This window comes from Phaenicophaeus curvirostris, chromosome 3, assembly GCF_032191515.1.
Source record: "Phaenicophaeus curvirostris isolate KB17595 chromosome 3, BPBGC_Pcur_1.0, whole genome shotgun sequence".
NCBI classification, from domain to species: Eukaryota; Metazoa; Chordata; class Aves; order Cuculiformes; family Cuculidae; genus Phaenicophaeus; species Phaenicophaeus curvirostris.
Window position 1 is genome coordinate 63,878,498 of NC_091394.1, and position 17,345 is coordinate 63,895,842.

The 17,345-nt window shown below is 35.6% G+C and overlaps 1 protein-coding gene across 3 annotated transcripts in view; it reads left to right on the forward strand.

Moving 5' to 3' along the window:
• C3H8orf34 (chromosome 3 C8orf34 homolog) overlaps positions 1 to 17,345 on the forward strand; it is a 180,969-nt gene that overhangs the window by 39,413 nt on the left and 124,211 nt on the right. For all 3 annotated transcript variants that reach the window (XM_069854217.1, XM_069854214.1, XM_069854216.1), the window contains exons 4-5: positions 1,815 to 1,943; positions 14,711 to 14,739. In XM_069854217.1, coding sequence (XP_069710318.1) covers positions 1,815 to 1,943; positions 14,711 to 14,739 — 158 coding nt within the window. The remainder of the gene's footprint in view (positions 1 to 1,814; positions 1,944 to 14,710; positions 14,740 to 17,345) is intronic.

Here is a 17,345-nt window from a genome sequence, read left to right on the forward strand (position 1 = left end):
TTATTTCCATTGTCCTCAGAAGGAAATACATGACTTATCTTCTTTGAACACAAACAGAACCGGATTCTGACACTGTAACTTGCCCCTCTCTTCCCTTCTGCTTGTTGAGGTCTCTTTCCTCCTACTATTTGCTCTGTAGGTCCTTGTTAATATCTCTTTTGTCTTTGAGAATACCTGTAATTGCAGTCTAGTGTATTCAATTCCGTAATACTTACCCAGGTTCCCAAGTGGGTGTTACAGATGAGAATAAACTCTGGATTGAAAGACTCTGTATAGATTTCCAGCTTGAAGATGGATTGCTTTATGTCTATGGGAGATAGAATTGTGTTCTTTGTGACAGAAGGACTTAAATGTATTACCATCCAATTTCTTTACCTGGAATAGTAGATTGTTGACTTTTGCTTTTGTTTGTGGTAATGATCCAAAGTGGAGCAGATTTTATATTCACACAGAGGATAGACAGCAATAAGGCAAATTTTGATAGCAACAGTTTTAACACATTTTTTTTCAGAGCTGCCAGAACTTTAAATCTGAGCATAATTTCCCTATACCATCATAAAAGTGTTCTGAAGTACCAAACAATCATAAGATAGCTCTTTTTTTCATGATCTGTAGGAGTCTGCAGGTTTCCTTCTTAGCATGTAATGAAAATGGAGTTTATAAATTCATTGACAGCTGTCAAAATAGTAAATAAAAGTTTCAAAGCTGGCCAGGACATATTGGAGATTATAAGCTTCATTTTTGAAGTTACATTTAAGTGAGTATTTTAGGAGCCACTGATAAGTGCAACTGGTTCCATTCTTTTGGGAGTGTAGACTATAGACATCATCATCTTCACAATGGTGCGTGCAGTTCTCAGCACGATAATACTGCATTTGGAGGCAACCCAGAAATTGCATTTGGTGATGAAAGCAGCAGATCACTTAGTTCAGAACACTGTCAAAAAGAATATGTTAAGCAGCAGTTCCAGAGACAGCATAATTTTTTTTTTTCATTTCTGCAAGTTGTTCAAAATGTTCACACTGGTCAGAGTAACTATGTTCATTGTGGGCACCATATCTCAGAAGCTTCTCTTCTTCCCTACCATTGTAGGTAAAATTAGCTCAACAGTTGAGAAACTTATTTTAAAATGACATTGAAGTTTTTAGTAATAGATAATGGATAGGAGAGTGTTAGTTCAGGACTGTGGTTCCCAAAGATCAGAATTGTTTAAGTATCAGAATAAAGATTATAGTCTGTACAGCATGAACAACAGGGACAGATTTTGTTTCTCTGCTTTTATGAACTGTTCTACACGTTTTATGATTTTTTTTTAAATGAATACATGTGTTGTTTTAAAAGCTTTATCTGAAATATTTCTTTTTTTCTTTTTGGTGAAATGACTCGCAAAGCCAAAAGTACCTGTTGCTTATTTTCATTTTGACATTTTTCCTTATTGACCCCTAGGAAACCCAATTCAATTTTGATGTAAATTAAGTACTTTGATATGCAATATTTTTATTAAGTTTTTCTGTTGTTGCATTATTTTTTTTATTATTATTATTATTAAGTTTTAATATTAATTATTCCTGTTTACTAATTAATTCCTTCACAAGAATCATTCCAGGTATGCATTTTTTCATAGATGTTTTCATTTTTACTTCACATTGACCAAAGAAAATAATTCTAGCTGTTAAAACAGGAGGATAATTAAATAATTTCCACTCAAGGTTTGTAAACTTTGAGTTTGTAAACTCATTGTGCAGCTTTTTCTTCTACTGTAGGAATCTGAAATACCAAATCTAAACTTCATCTATATATCTGTGTATATTTAGTGCCAAGGTCAATAGAGCATCCTAAATGGGATTGGAGGACAAAAGCGGAGAACCATGATTTTGATGAACTAAATCATATTCTTCAAGAGAGCAAAAAACTTGGAAAAGCCCTTGAGAATCTGTCTCGCAGTAAGTTGATTGATTTTAGTTTTTTAATGTAACCATACAGCCTGAATTGTAATTTGGAAGTACACATCAAGAAGATGGTCTTCTAGTCAACAAAGACCACGTTCTTTGACACTGGCAATTGCGTTCCTGTTGATGAGGTTCACAGAATGTCTGAGATAATATAGCAGCTCTCCTGAATACTGAAACTGCTTCTCTGCATCTCTTTTTTTTTTGTTACATTAATTTTCTGCCACTTTACTGAGTTGAATTACCTCATAAAGAGATCAGCACAAGAGGCTGATTTGAGGAAAAATGTGGGAACATGCAGCAGTGAGACTGTCGCTGAAAGACCTGTCATTGAAAAACGATTAGGTGTTTTGTATCCTTGACCCCAAGCAATTCCTTCCAGTTTTCAAAAGCAATTTGAATAAATATTTTAAAGCATCTCAAATAAATACTTAAAAACATGGTAGCCATTTATTTCATAACAAAATCCAAGTATTATCCTTTAAAAGACATAGTAAAACAGGAGCAGTGTTTAAAAATAGCATGTTCATGTAAGGAGTAGCTTTGAGAATTACTGGATCTGATAAGGAATAGTGCTTTTCTTTTTTTTCTTTCCTGTAGAAGAAAGTTCTGAAATACATTGGTGGGACCAAACACTAGTAACAATTATCAAAGTATAAAAAGTACTTTCTACCATGGTACATGAAAACTGGCATGATCAGGGAGACATTTGAATGCAAACTATTCTCTTTCTCCTCTCATTCCATTTTATCAATGGCAGTCCTGATTAACTGAAGAAATTGCAGATGGTGAGGTCAGAGACAGAGCTGAATGAAGAATGGAAGATCTGTTTTGTGAAGAGTTTTGAGATTCTGCCTTTTTCCAAATTGTATCAAATACCCAAAACTAGTTTGCCCAAATTCCCTCTCTCCAAAATATTTTAGGTCAGTCACAGCAACTATATTTTGAGCATTATTCGTATTTATATTCATTATAGCAGTGTATTTACAGGGCTCTTTTCAAATACATTTTTAGTAGATTGGTCTATCTGCCTCTAGGGAGCCAAACCACCTCCAGTGAGGGTCTCTGATTTGCAGCCTCACTATTGCCTGACTGTCTTAATGTGATGGGTGCAAGTGTAATTTTAAAGTCTTTCTGCTTAGAAGACTTGTAACCAAGCTTTAAACAGATAGAGAAACAATTTATTTTCAATTTCAGAAGAGGTTATTTATTCACTGTCTGGAGAAACAAACCAATCAGATGTGAGAGTTCAGTAATAAAGGACTAAATCCACTCTTCAGTCCTACATCTTGTTCTTTTCTTGTGAATATTGTATAGTTTCAACTGAGTTCTGGCTTCCTTATACCTAAAATACAGTTTGCAGCATTCTGTACCTCGCTTTGTCACAGAGGTTTCCAACTGGAATGCAAAACACCACAGCTCTTCTGGGTTGTATACTTGGACCAGAAGTGAATGTGCCTGGTCAGTGTTGTTGGAATCAGGTTTTCAGAGAGTTATTTCAGAAATGAAACATTCTTCACTCCTTCTTGCTGGTACTTAATGTTTTCTGATGATTTATCAAGATAATACAGAATTTTATTCCTGTTCCCCAGAGAGCTTTAAACCACTTGCAGCCTGATATTAAGTTCACTTTCATGAATGTGCTCTTTATTTCTTCATCCAGATCATTAACGGAAATACTGTCAGACCTCCTCATGATTCCATTTCAGATCTGACAACCAGCACTTTAAAGTTACTCACTAAGTGTGTTTTTTCCACCAGATGTTTCTCTACCTTCAGTGATTTCACCTAGAATGTAGTTCTCTGATTTGTTTACTGAAGTATCATCTATGACAGTAAGCAAATTCTTATTATAGCCGAAGTATTCTACTTCCTTCTGTTATCCATTAGGCAAGTTTCCCTGTTGAGAAAGCAGTTACACTGATGTGATGTGATTCATTCTTGATGAATTCATGTCAATTGGTCCATACTAGCTTGCCTATCCATTAGATGTTGACAAATTGTTTATTAAGCATTTTTGTCGACTATCCTTGCTGCTGTCATATTTAGTCTTGCTGGTTTTTAGTTCCCCACATCTTCCCTTTTTTTCTTTCCAAAGAAAGATATAATGTTTGTCCGCTTCTGTCCTCTCCTTTGCTGCAAGAGAGTTGCTAATGGATTAGTGGTTTCTTCAACAAGTTAGTTAAGTGCTCTAGAGTGAAATACACAAGATTCTGCCAACTTGAATGTATTTAAGTCATCAGGATACCTTTCAGCTTTCTATCATCTGGCTTGCATTTTTTCCTTTTAAAATCATTAGCATTAAGACTGAAGCAGTGGAAGTATTGAACACTGAGTTTTCTTTGTCTGATCAGTTATTTCCTTCCTTTCTCTTCAATGTAACAGTTCTGTATTTTACTTTGTCCTCCTTTCCTAGGCCATTTATAGTATTTTTTCTTGTGAGATTTTTTGTTCTTTGATAGTTGTTACTCATTTTGCACTTTTTGGTTCTGTCATCTAAACACTTGCATCAGATTAAACCTAAGCTGTATGTCATTGTTTCTAGTTTTTTTACTCCTGATTTTCAGATAATTTCAGGAAATAAACCTGGTCTGTGCTGTTATTTTATTCATGGTAGGATGATATAAAAATTACAAATGAAAAATGTGAAAAGTTTGGAAGAAAAGAAAAAGTATAATTTTGAAGATAACTGTGATTTAATTGTTCTCCGACATGTAGAACGCAGATTGCACATGGAAAACATCTTAGAGTGCTTCAATGAATAGACATATCTAGGACTTTAAAAATATAAGCCATGCGAAACTCATTCTGTGCTGTACCCAAGGAAGCATCCAATGTGGTGAATTTTACGTAAGCCATGACAAGGTCCTGTAGCTACCTTCTCCAGTGTTTGGGCAGCCTAGTCAGTGCTTTTGATTCTACAAGCATGTCTGTAAAGTCTATGAGTCTAGTGCTATGTTTGATAATAATCTTGTTTCAAAGCAGTATGGGACAGGAACGAGGCTCAACAAATAGCTGAGTATGCAAGTGGTCCCAGTGTATTGTCAATGGGTTTTTACAGCACCTTCTCCTTTCATTCTTCAGTACTTTAACAGGGAAGAGTGCTACATAAGACCAGATGTTTGAAGTTAAATGATTTTTCCATCAAGTCCTGGAATTAATTTCCATTTTCAAAGATAAGTTTTCGATCTTGTAGTGAGTTTTCAGGACTTCATTGCCTGCTATGCAACTGGCACAGCCTGTGAAATAAACTCTAGTTTCTATTGCGTCATTCACTATGCAGTCTAGATATCTGCTTTGAGACAAACCTATGCACTTCATGCAACATTGAAACTGCCTGGGAACTTTGGAAAGTGAGGCTCAGGCAATTGGATATCCGGTCTCTTCTATGTTCAGTCCTCCTAGTCGTTAAACCCGAACTTCTTTATAGTTGGAGCCCTCCTCCCAAGCCCCATCAAGACAATAAGTGAGTAATTCTGTGCTGCAGTAGATCTGAGAAGCTGAAAGTGACTTCCTGGTCACTGTTAAAAGTAACTTAGGAGTTTTGAGAGACTGGAGAAGAGACTTGCCATATTTATGGTCTAAGTGTATTGGAGCTTGGTGATTTAAGTATGCCATTTTCCAGAGGTGTACTCATGTGGGAAACCTTAGTTTTGTTTGCTTCCTAGTCAAATATGTGTCACTGAAGTGGAATATGAAGTACCAAGTCAACAATTTAGGGGAGATTTTGGTTTATGGAGCAACGTACAGGAATATACTACGTTTCCCTTGTGCATGTTTTATTTTCTTTGATTGCAAGGTATCTCATCTTTATTATTGTCATGCTTCTTCCTCAGCTGATCTTAAGTAAGAAAAGTTCCGTGCTGTTTCAAGTATATGCTCTTGTGTTTCCCCTTCTGGCCTGCTTTCCTTTTAAAGCGTGTTAAATTCTCTTGTGTAGCTAAGGATCTTGCTTATGAATGTCTTCACCTCCCATCTTCTGAGGATGGAAAAATAGATAACAAGAAATGGAAACCAATGAATTATGAATGTCTTGAGTGGGGAAAAATGAGGATTAAATCCACAAGATCGTGCTGCACAGTAGATATGAAGACTGCCTGTTTTACAATTAACTTTACATCTTTTTTATAAACAGTTAAGGATTGGAGTGCGTATTGAAAATATGTGTGCATTGCACGTTTCAATTTACACTCGGTAACAGCATTTGATGACTCTTAGTGTATTCCACAGTGAGATAGGTACATTTTCATATGTACACATAGCCTTTCAACAGAGATATCCAACATTTCACTAGTAATGTTTGAATCCTTCTTAAGGCCAGATGTATACTACAAATTTGAGGGGAAGAAACAAATATATCAAGTTTTGAATTCAATAGACATTTTAAGGTCAGAAAGTGATAGTAAGTTAACATTAACCAAAGCTGTTTGGGAACCAATCTAAGTCAGTTAGTTGGAGGGAATCCAGAAATAATGGTATCTAGCTATAGACAACAGGAAAAATGTACTCTTTCATTCTTCATTTGGAAGAGAAATAATCAATAAATAATCATTAAATAAGAAAGCCATCTGCAATCTGCTGATGGAAACCATAGAGAATCACCGACTCAGAGAATGTTTGAGGTTTGAAGGGACCTCTGGAGGTCATCTGGTCCACCCCTCTGCTCAAGTAGGGCTATCTACAGCTGGCTGTCCAGGACCACGTCCATGGTTCTTGAATATCTCCGAGAATGAAAGATCTCATGAGTCCCTCTAGAGTACCCCTGACAGTTACTTCTCATAATGTTAGAATCACTTGATATTGTTTATGCATAGTTTAAGTAAGTCAAGCATGATTTTACTACCCCTTTAAGAAGAAGATAAAACAGTGAAACGTAAAAGCCTGTGTTCTATTTATCTTTTACAGGGAAGAAGATAAACAACAAGAGTAAACCTCTCAGAATAAGGGTGTCAAACTAGTTCAAAAAAAGATCATAATATGGTAACAAACCACTAAAATTAAGTCCTCAGTTTTGTGGATGAACCTGTGAATATGTGGGATGTGAGAAGTTTAAAATATGCATCATGAACTACTTCAATGCATTTAGCAGTCTGAAACACATTGGAATGGGGTTTCATTTAGAAACATCTACACAATAGGAAGCTATTAATGATTTACATTCCAGTTATGGACAATATACTCAAATGGAATGCCATTAACATTTATCCTCTGAACTTTTCCATTGAAACTAGGCATTTATGATGATGACGATGATGATGTAACTGCACTTGAACACCTGCATGGCATTGTAACTAGACTTTTGTCAATCAGCTCATGAGGGGCGTTGTTTTAAGACCTAGTACTTCAGTATTTTTTTCAGTCATATGCAGTTGTTTATCTGAAATGGGCTTTAATCCCTATAAATGACTTACCTGTGATCAGTTGAGCATCTAGCCCTAAACGTGTTCTGCTAATTGAACCGCATAACTAGTCATCAGTATTCTGTACAGGATTTTTCCTTTCTTCTATTCAGGCTGAACTTTAAAATTGTGTTATTCTTGTGTGAGATCAATGTTTGTGATTTATTTTGAGATTGACATTTTTAGATAAGCTCAATCAAACCTTTAAGGAAGATAATTTTATCTCAGTACTGCAGCTGTTATCCGATACTGCCTTTGCTCATAAAATCCTTTTGCTTTTAGTGTGATGTATGAGAATAATACAAAATAGTGGTATTTTCTAAAATTGTAACAGGAAGAAAGTGAACAGAATCATTGCAATTCAATTATGAAGTGCAGCTTATATGCCCAGGAGAACATGGTATGTTTTTCCTGTAGATGTCAAATATTTAATTACCTTTGTGGAGGTATTTGCTATTCTGATCTAGTAAGTTCCAGGAGTGGAGCATCTTTTTGAGTTACAGTGTCCTTTTCTGGATCAGTATTGGCTTGCTAAAGGTTTCCCCAATGCTGTTGCAGGACTGGTGTTTGTGTAACTGTCATCTCAGGTGTGATACTTCCTAGTTCTTAGAAGAAGGGAGTTGGCATTCAGGGAGAAGTAGAAGGGTGAGCTATGACTTGGACACTAGCTAATGGCTGTAGTGGGCTATCCGCCTTAACCAATATACTGTGGTGCACACCTTTCCCTAAAATCAAGAGTTCTGAAAGATTCTGCAGCGTTGATTATTCTCTTCTGAGGTGACCTTGACCCAGGAGAGTTTCTGGGAGGTAATGTGTGATGGGCACTTTACATTTTGTTTCTCTTTGTTTGCCTAACTTGTTACTCACCACACCAAATTCTGAAACATGTATTCTCAATAGAGCCACTCAGAAAATTGGATATAGTAATGCTGCAAGTCTAAGTACCAGTTTCGTTTGCTCGTGATTAATTATTTTTATTTTTTTAAAGCCACCAAGGGGAGGAGGGATTAAATCTGTGTTTCCTAGATAGTCACTCTACTGATGGATAAAGTGCTGATATATTAATGTGTGGTGCCTTGTAGATGACGTGTTTTCCCATGTCCTTATATGGCTAGATGATGGGTGGAATGTTATCCAAATTCAAGATGGATACCACTACAGAGACTTGATACGTAGCTGTTTAATCATATAAGGACAGATGCCCCTCATTGGCAAGAACTCTGAGATTTCATTAGTAAAGGAAATATGTCTATTGACATATGTCTATGACAGACAGTGACAAATTTATTATATATTTCCTATATAGAAATGACTGAGCTGGTTTGGTTCTTGTGTATTTATTTTGTGGGTGAAATGCTTTGTTTGGTACAATCAGAGGAACCGTTTTATGCCCATAGTCCAAGGATGGTGCAAAATAAATAATTACAATTTACCTTGTATTTAATACCAGATGCAAAAAGGCACAAGGACTAGAATTTAGTATGCTGCCAGGTGTGGTACAACATGAAGTTTGTTGTGGGAAATTCAAGCGTATCAGAGATGGCTTGTGCCACCAGTGAGGGAACATTGCTTCCCCTTATTTACAGTGAGTAGGAGAATGCATTGGGACAGTTAACTGACAGGTAGTTAATACATGATATGGCATTCCTGTGTTCATTCTCAAAGGCTGCAGTATTAATAATGGTAGAATAATAACACTGTTTCTTTCCTGGAGTTTGTTACAGAACTTTTGATGCACCATGAGATTGACAGTCCAGCCATCTGCAAGTTCCCTGGCCTAAACAGATTCTGACAATGAATTTTGACAAGTTAGAGTTGCATTGGGGTTGTCTCAGTATGTCTAAACTTTGTGTGTCAAACCTGTATGCCAAATCCAGAAAGCTTTGTTTGGCAAGTAGGAAAAGTGACTATTGGGAGCTCTGTGGCCATCTTCTGGATGTTTAGGAAAAATGCATAAGCTTTTTGCTCCTATTGACCTGAATGATAGTAGTCTGCTGGCATACGTTAAAGTACTAGCGTTTTATTTTATTATGACTAGATATACATTATACTTGTCAGATGTATGTTGTGCCTTTGGAAAAATTTAAGTTTTAAAAATCTGAACTAATTTTTATTTTGTGTTATTTCTTCCTACAGTTATTTAAGGACGACAAGTAAAAGCAGAAATGGTAGATGTTTGTCAAATTTAATTTTTATCAGAACATCTGTTCTATAATTTCAGATGAGTATAGCATATGAAGATATTGCAAGTTTTTAAGCTACTGTAAAGCTCATCAGGAATAATGCAGCAGGCAGGAATTTTATGACTTGTCATTTCAGAAAGACCTGAACTTGTATGGTGCCTTCTGTTTTGAAAATTCATTTCATGCTATTGAATTGAGTGCATTAAAGTCTAAAAATCACTTTTCAAAACGGAATAATACCACTGAATGGAGTGGCAGTAGGTACTGGATTAATTGTATTTGTTACAAAAGAGTAGCAACTAATAAAACTCTTCTATTAATTGCATATGAAGGAGCTTGGCATGTTTAAGACTCATGAGATTAATTTTTCTTTTGAAAGAAATTTTCTTTCCTGGTAAGGTAGAAATTAAGCAGAATGTTCTAAGCAGAAAGTTTTTTCTTTACTGTGGAAAATACTCATTCTAGACTCAAAAAGGATTTTATTCCATTAAGTCATGGTGCGCATATACTTTGGAAAGTGGCTTTTGCATCAGTGAAGACACTATAATGCTGTAATAATCAATACCTTTATTTCTACATTCTTGCCACTGTGCTGCTGCAGATTGCTAAAGGGATAAAAGATTGGGAACAGTAGTCTAAGGTAACCATATAAAGAATGGTTTTGTATACGTATGGACAATTTAATAAACTATACTATTTTTTTTTAAAAAGGTATGACAAACAACTGGTGTAATATTTTGGGTGTAAGAAAGCTGTAAGGTACGTGTCTAATACAGTGAGATATGCTTTGGGGGAATCTGCTTAATGTAGGCATGATAAGACTAATTAAAGTATAATAAGTGTCAATAAGTTACGTTATTACATTGTCTTGTAGTCAAGTTTCATTTAATCCTAGTGTACAAGCCCTTTCCTGCAACCAGAGTGCCTTGTTCTTCCAGTTCTCTTAAAAAAAAAAAAGCTATTGACAGGATGGAAGTGTTCCAGTTGAGAGAGGCTGTGCTAGCATGAACAGACCCACTCCAGATTTGTTGGTGATCAGAGGTGGCAGTAGTTGTGACTGTAAAGCATTTCTGAAGTACTGTGAAAGTGTGTTCAGACCAATTACTTTATTGGTTATCCAGCACCCTTACAGCACAGGGGGTCATTACACGCAAAAGTAGAAAAAAGTGCCCTGAATCTGTCTGTGTAATTCACCAGACATCTGAGCTGCCTGGGTACTTGTCATGCCTGATCAAAATTCAGCACCCTTCGTTACTTGTGAAAGGGCGGATTTTTAAAGACATAAAATTGGCAGTTAGGTGCCTGAATGATTCCCACCGTAAACCTTGTCTGTGCGTCTTAACTGTTAGTGGCAAGCAAACCCCTTACCCTTTTGGAACACTGCACTTTCTTATTGAAAAAAGTAAGAATGGTGGGACTATTTTCTAGTTGTCAATCATGGCATAAAACTATAGCAAATGTTGTCTGTGAGAAGCAGCTGCTGTGAGAGAAAGGGTAAAGCCATACTCCTTTATTTCGGAAGGATTTGTCTTTTACATCAGAAGAACTTCCCCAACAAAAGCAGGAGAGCTTTTTCCACAGTCCCCTTCTTATTTGCTGCTCAGTGACTTCAGGCAGAGCAATGAGGAAATAGCCCTAAAGCTTCCATTCTCTGTGTTCACCATCATGCAGGGTCAGGCTTTGAATGATTAGAGCTGGGGGAAGTCAAACAGTAGTTCCTAATAACTTATATTCTAAGCCATTGGGTTCAAGCTTGAACAAGCTAGGTGTGTCAGTTTTTCTGATATTGGAGCTTTTTGATGATTAGGGTTAAGTTGTGATGGAAAAAAAGGCTACAGTTTGAGGAAGTGACTAAATTGTTAGGTAAAAACATTTTGCCTACAGCTATGATTGCTTTGCCTAAACCTGAAACATAGCTGTTTCCATTTAAAGTAGTTTCGTGGAATGGGCTGTCGCTTTGTTTTTAATACCCTGTGATTTTACATTGACAGTTCCCTATTTAGAATATCTAAAAAGTAAAATATTTTTCTTCTCTTTTATATTGTATGAAAGCTATAGAGAAAAAAATGAACCATACACGCTACAGAGAGCACGACCAATTGCTTGTTGTCAAATATGCAAAATAAGTGAAAAGGAATTTCTTTTTGAAAAACAGTGATCACTCCATATTAAGCAATTACATGAAGTGGAGATAGCAACCATTGTTACCATTACTTTGTAGAAATTCAGATTTTTTAAATTGTTGGTATATTACTTAAAGTAACAGACAGGAACATATTTGACTACTCAAAAGTTGGGATTGTGCTAGCGGTTAAGAGGATAACAGAAATCCTAAATACTCTTGTGTGATAATTATGACTGTCTCTAGTTGCAATCTTAGGATTCTTATTTAAGTTGTTTTTTTCTTTTAATTTCATGGTGATATGTACAATGGGATTAGAGCTACTTTGTGAAAACTGGAGTCCATATTATTCCACTTGAGATCTGCACCCTAAAAATCATTCCACTGTTGTAATTTTTTTGTCCATTGCACACAAGGTCTCAACCTCACCTGTAATATTTTGTTACTTTGGCAACTACAAAAGAGAATTCCTAAGAGTGGACACACACTAAATATGTTGTGCAGTAGAATCTTGGAAGAAAATGAGAAGCTTTTCTACACCCATCTTTTTATGGGTTAATTTATTATGGTCTCTGCTGTTAGAGTTGTATTATCAGTAAATAATGGAGTTTTGTTAATGTTATCAAGACACAACATAAAGATCTATATGCCTGACAATATGGTAAATCCTCCAGAAGAATGACTATGCCAAGATTAATGTAAAAAGCTCCTTAAGAAATTTCTTCCCAAGGATCGTTTTTCTTTTCCCTTGATACTGCATCAGAGAGAGGGACAGAGGAAAAGAGTTTGCATGTTTAATTGTGTGATTACGAAGATAAAAGTTTTCTAAACTTTAAAAATTTTCTTTTGGCAGCATGTCCTCAGAAACAGCTGTCTCTCTACGTGCTTACCTAAGAAATACAGTTAGTGTTTGTGTCTTGCTACTGTTTACAATGAAGTAAAGAAGAAATTTGAGTTCTGGGGAACCAATGAGACTTGCACAGAAAAAACCCAAACCCCAAACCCTAAAACCACTCCTTTTGATTATGGGTGTTTTCAGTTGTATGTACTTATATTTAACTTAATCAGCAAAGTTAGTAGAGCATTTTATCTAAGGCATATAGTTGTATGTATAATTTTCCCTGTTTCCTATTGTGTGCTTTCAGTACTGATACTTGATTAGCCACATAGGCAGTTGAAAAGTAAAAGCATTTGTTATTTTTTGGAATGGAGTCTTGGAAATAGCAGAGTTACCTTTTGCAGTTTCTTTTGCCAACCCTGAGAATAAATATTTTTAACAAGGAAGTCAGCACAGGGAACAGGGATAGATCTTACATCCATTCTAAGTTTTCAAAGAGAGTATCTGTGGAAGCAAAAGAAAAGGGGATAAACCTCCAACATGAGGAAATAAATGCTTATCAAAATGAACTGTCTTAACATTATGGAAAGTTCCTGACAAAACGTAGGTTGTTTGGTTAGAGAGAGTATTTGTGGTGATAAAATGGACTGATCTTGAGTATGTAAAATACATCCAATGTGATGGAAAGTGGATGATGGAAATTGGATTCTCAAAACTTTGATAAAGAGAATGTTGAATTATGTTTTTACTACCTCTAAGAGTGGAGTTATCTCCTCTCTAGTAAATGCCTGGTGAGAACTGAAGACATTCATAACACATTAAAACCCTGTTGAATGGTTCAGGACAGTGCAACCTACTGATTATACTGTGTGGACATTAGCGTAGTGCCTGGTCTAAGTGAAAGTTTGAAGATATTATAATGAGTTAATTGCTATGAGAGACAGAAAGGGTAGGCAAAATTGATCTTTTGCTATATAATCTAATTTATAACTATTGAATGACTGCAATTACTCTGTTAACTCATGGCATTTATTCTTATGTGTTGATCAGGTCTTGTTGTTCTCCTAGCACTTCACTGTTTTTAAAATGAAAATTGATCTACAAGTATTATCTAAATTGTGAATTAGCCATGGTAAAAGCCCAAAGAAGTCAGGTAGTTGTGGTATACCAAATAGTAATAAATACAACATCATGGAAATAAGCTTATACTTCTGCAATCTTTAGTATGATTTTAGAAAGAATAACTCTGCTCAGCTGATACTACATATTTTGCAATGTCATCTCATGCATTCTTTGGAAGAAGTTGTCTTGATAACATGATATTAATTAGAAAACAATTTTTGAGTGTGTGTTCTTCCTATGCATTTTGTTTTCACCATCAGGAGATGATTGTCTTAGTTTTTTTGAACTGAAGTTCTAACCTGGAAATGTTTCTTATCAAACCTCTTAGGAACCTGGTAAACACTTTGCTTTCAATACATCAGAATTTTCAACATGATAACATTAAATGTGTTCATGTGATACTACTAAGGTGTGGAGATATGTTGTCAAAAACCAGCTGTTCATATTTAATGTGCTACAGGATGGTCATAATTAAAAGAGTTGGATGACGTTCTGGAAGCAAGCATAGGAAAGCCTCAGGCAAGCCTCAGCAGAAGGAACAAGAGCAAATAAACACATTCTTGTTCAGAGAGTTTAGAAAAACCGGTTTGCATTTTATTGTGGTATTCTACTTTATTTCCCTCTCTTTAAATTCTGTCTGTTTTCATAGAGTCATTTCTACATTGAACCACAGAAAAAGAGAGGAGTCATGTCCATGTTGCCTTGTAATTGCAGCATGGTGTCATGCATGCTGGTCAGAGCGAGATTTGCATAATAATATATCCATATACAAATATTATGTTGCTGATTTAATTTTAGAATGCAGGTAGAAGTATACTTAAGCTCACTGATGCTTTACTGGCACATCTGTTGTTTCCATTTCCACAGTGTTTTGAAAACACATTTCAGTAATATTGCAGCTGAGGAAAGTTAAGAGTACATTGTTTTCAGGCAATTTCACTAATGGAACAAAATATGATACATTGTATGGTACAGCAGTGTGCAGAAAACAATATGTAAACTTTTCAGATTAAACCTTACTTTTGCTTACTGTAGTAAAAGGCGTTTATAGAAAGACTGTTTCTAAATCTTTTTTTTTTTTAATCCATTTTTTTCAGGCATTGCTATTTCTGATGAACTTGATAAGGTAAGATCTACTGTATACCTAATGAACAGTACAACAAGACAGATGAGCACAGTAATTTTAAGCAATGAAAGCTCCATCTCCCTCTCCTGGCATACACACTTCCATTTTATTGGTTTCGAGGGAAGTTTGGGTATGGAAAGCTATATGGGTAAGTGCAGTGTGTGTTAATACATTAAGAGCTTAATCCAGGATGGGATGTCAACTATGGAAAAAGAATCTCATTGAGTGTAAGAGACTCTTAATGAGGCCATGGAAATGCTTTTGATCTTGATACCACCTTTGCTTAATATTGTCTGTTGGACTACTTTGTGTACTTTGGGAAACATTTAGCTTTTACTCATGAAGCCATGAAGTCTGGATTCTCAGGTATGATTTGTGAGAATATGTAGGAATAATTTTTAATCCCCTGATTTTATCATTAATGAATAGGGCATAAAGATCAGTCTTTATTTCCTTGCTGAATGCAACAATGATCTTTTCTGGTTTGGCCAGAAATATATATATTTGATATATTATGCATTAAACATGAATTTTAGTTTTAGCTGTAATGACCTCTCTTCTGGAAGAGTAATCAAGCTAATTTTTCAAAGTTCCAGTGGAAACAGAACACCTGTCCCTTCCCTAGTCTCACCAGTGAGCAGCAGTATGCTTCTAGTGCCAAGAATATTAGATTGTGTTCTTGGTGTTAGAAGCCATTACTATCAGAGCAGTAGTATCAAAAGGTGTATAAGACACAGGAGGAATGCCTAATACTGGAGACAATTTTTGAAATAACTTTATTTTCTCCTGGTAAAATGAGGGCATGAACCTTTCTGACACACATACGTATAAAATACCTCCACTGGTTTCTGTAGGAAAAGCCAGTTATACAAGATTGATCACTGTTACCATGCAGTCATGTGCACCTGGGGCTACGATTTCAAAACCATGACCTTTACTTATAATTTTGCCCTTGATCTTGCTTTATGTCTTTCACGTTAAGTGTATAACAGTATATAAGTCTGCCTTCCTACTGTTTGCTTAACTGTGCTCGGAAGTGATGAGAAAGACAAAGTCTTTCTGTTAGAACCTTTTACTTTAAGAATACTTATGAAGAACTCCCTTTCATTTTGTTGTTGAAAAATCCTGTGAGATATGGTGTGTGTAAGGAAAAAGACATTTGGGGCTAGAACCTGCGATCACATACTTTTTACATGCATTTTTTTTTTAGGAGATACTTCTGTATTAATTTTTCCTTTAAATAATTATAGATCATAGTTTAAAAACATTAATGTTGAGATGGGGAACTTCATTGATAGATTTCCTCAGGATCCAGTTGGACAGAATAATTAATTTTCTTTTTAAATCAATTCTTTATTATTTATGATTTAAAATTAAAGGTGGTGGGTTTTTAAAAATAAATTATGTTATGTATGTTCAACAGCATATATTACCTGACACCTTTACAACACAGCATTTACTTTTAATATCTGTTTCTTATGAGGACAAATATATTGACTGTTTTTGAAATCACAAGTTATTTGGAAAATAAATAAATCCCCCAAATTGTAAAGCTCTTAACATGCTTCCTTTCTGCAAGCATTGTTCAACAGGCTTCCAGGTTAGATTTATAGAAGAAGCACAATTTTTTGTCTACATGGGCTTTCTTGTTTTTCCCCTTTAAGGGTTTTAATGGCTATGAAGGCTAGTTCTGTGTACAGAAATTTAGCATAGCCAGTATCATTCTGTGAGAGCTCCACTAAGTGAATTCCTGAAACGTTGCTGTGACTTGTTTCTAAGTTTATAATTTGACTTGGGCCAAAACCAAGCAAAGACTACCTGATAATGGTTTAACATTAGACAAAATTTGGTTCCATTTCACCTGAGCATGACCCTCTGTGGTGGTTGTTTTTTGGGTAAAAATGTAGTCAAGTTCATTGTAATTCTGTTTCCAGAAATACATGCTGATACTACAGCTTCCTTACCTAGACTGTGGCAACATATTAATCTGTGGTTTGGGTTAATCGTTAAACCCTTCAGGTGCATGACATGGATCTAGAATGGCATGCCAAACTTGGCATTGAATTCCTTTATAACATTGGCATTACACAGACAGACATAAAACTAAATGCACTAATAAATTCTTCTAAATGCTTCCTTGCTTTATTTTCTTGATTATTAGGAATATTCTTGGGGATTAGGACAGAGCCCATAATTCTGCTATTTTATTTGTGATTCAGAGCATGAACCTAGAGAGAACAGGGACTGTGTATGTATTTTTCTTTATTTTTGTCTTTCATTATGTATTTTTTTAAGAATTATTTCGTTCTGGCTCCAGTAACCTGTAGTTGCCTTTGTCAGAGGTGTCCTTGATAAGTATTCTTGGTTGATGTAACTTCTCCTGAAAGTGAACCAGTTAATTAGTTAAGTTGCTTAGTTACTTGAGCATTTGGATTTGGAAAACCAGTTTGCTCTGAATTGCAATCGCTTTTGTGGAAGAGTGTTTCGCTTAAAGGAGTTCTTGTCAAATATCTGATACTATTAACTTTATGTCAATACTTAGGGCTTCAGTCCAAGATGGAGGTAGAGAAGAAGGATGTTGAGGCTCTGGAGCGTTTCCAGAGAAG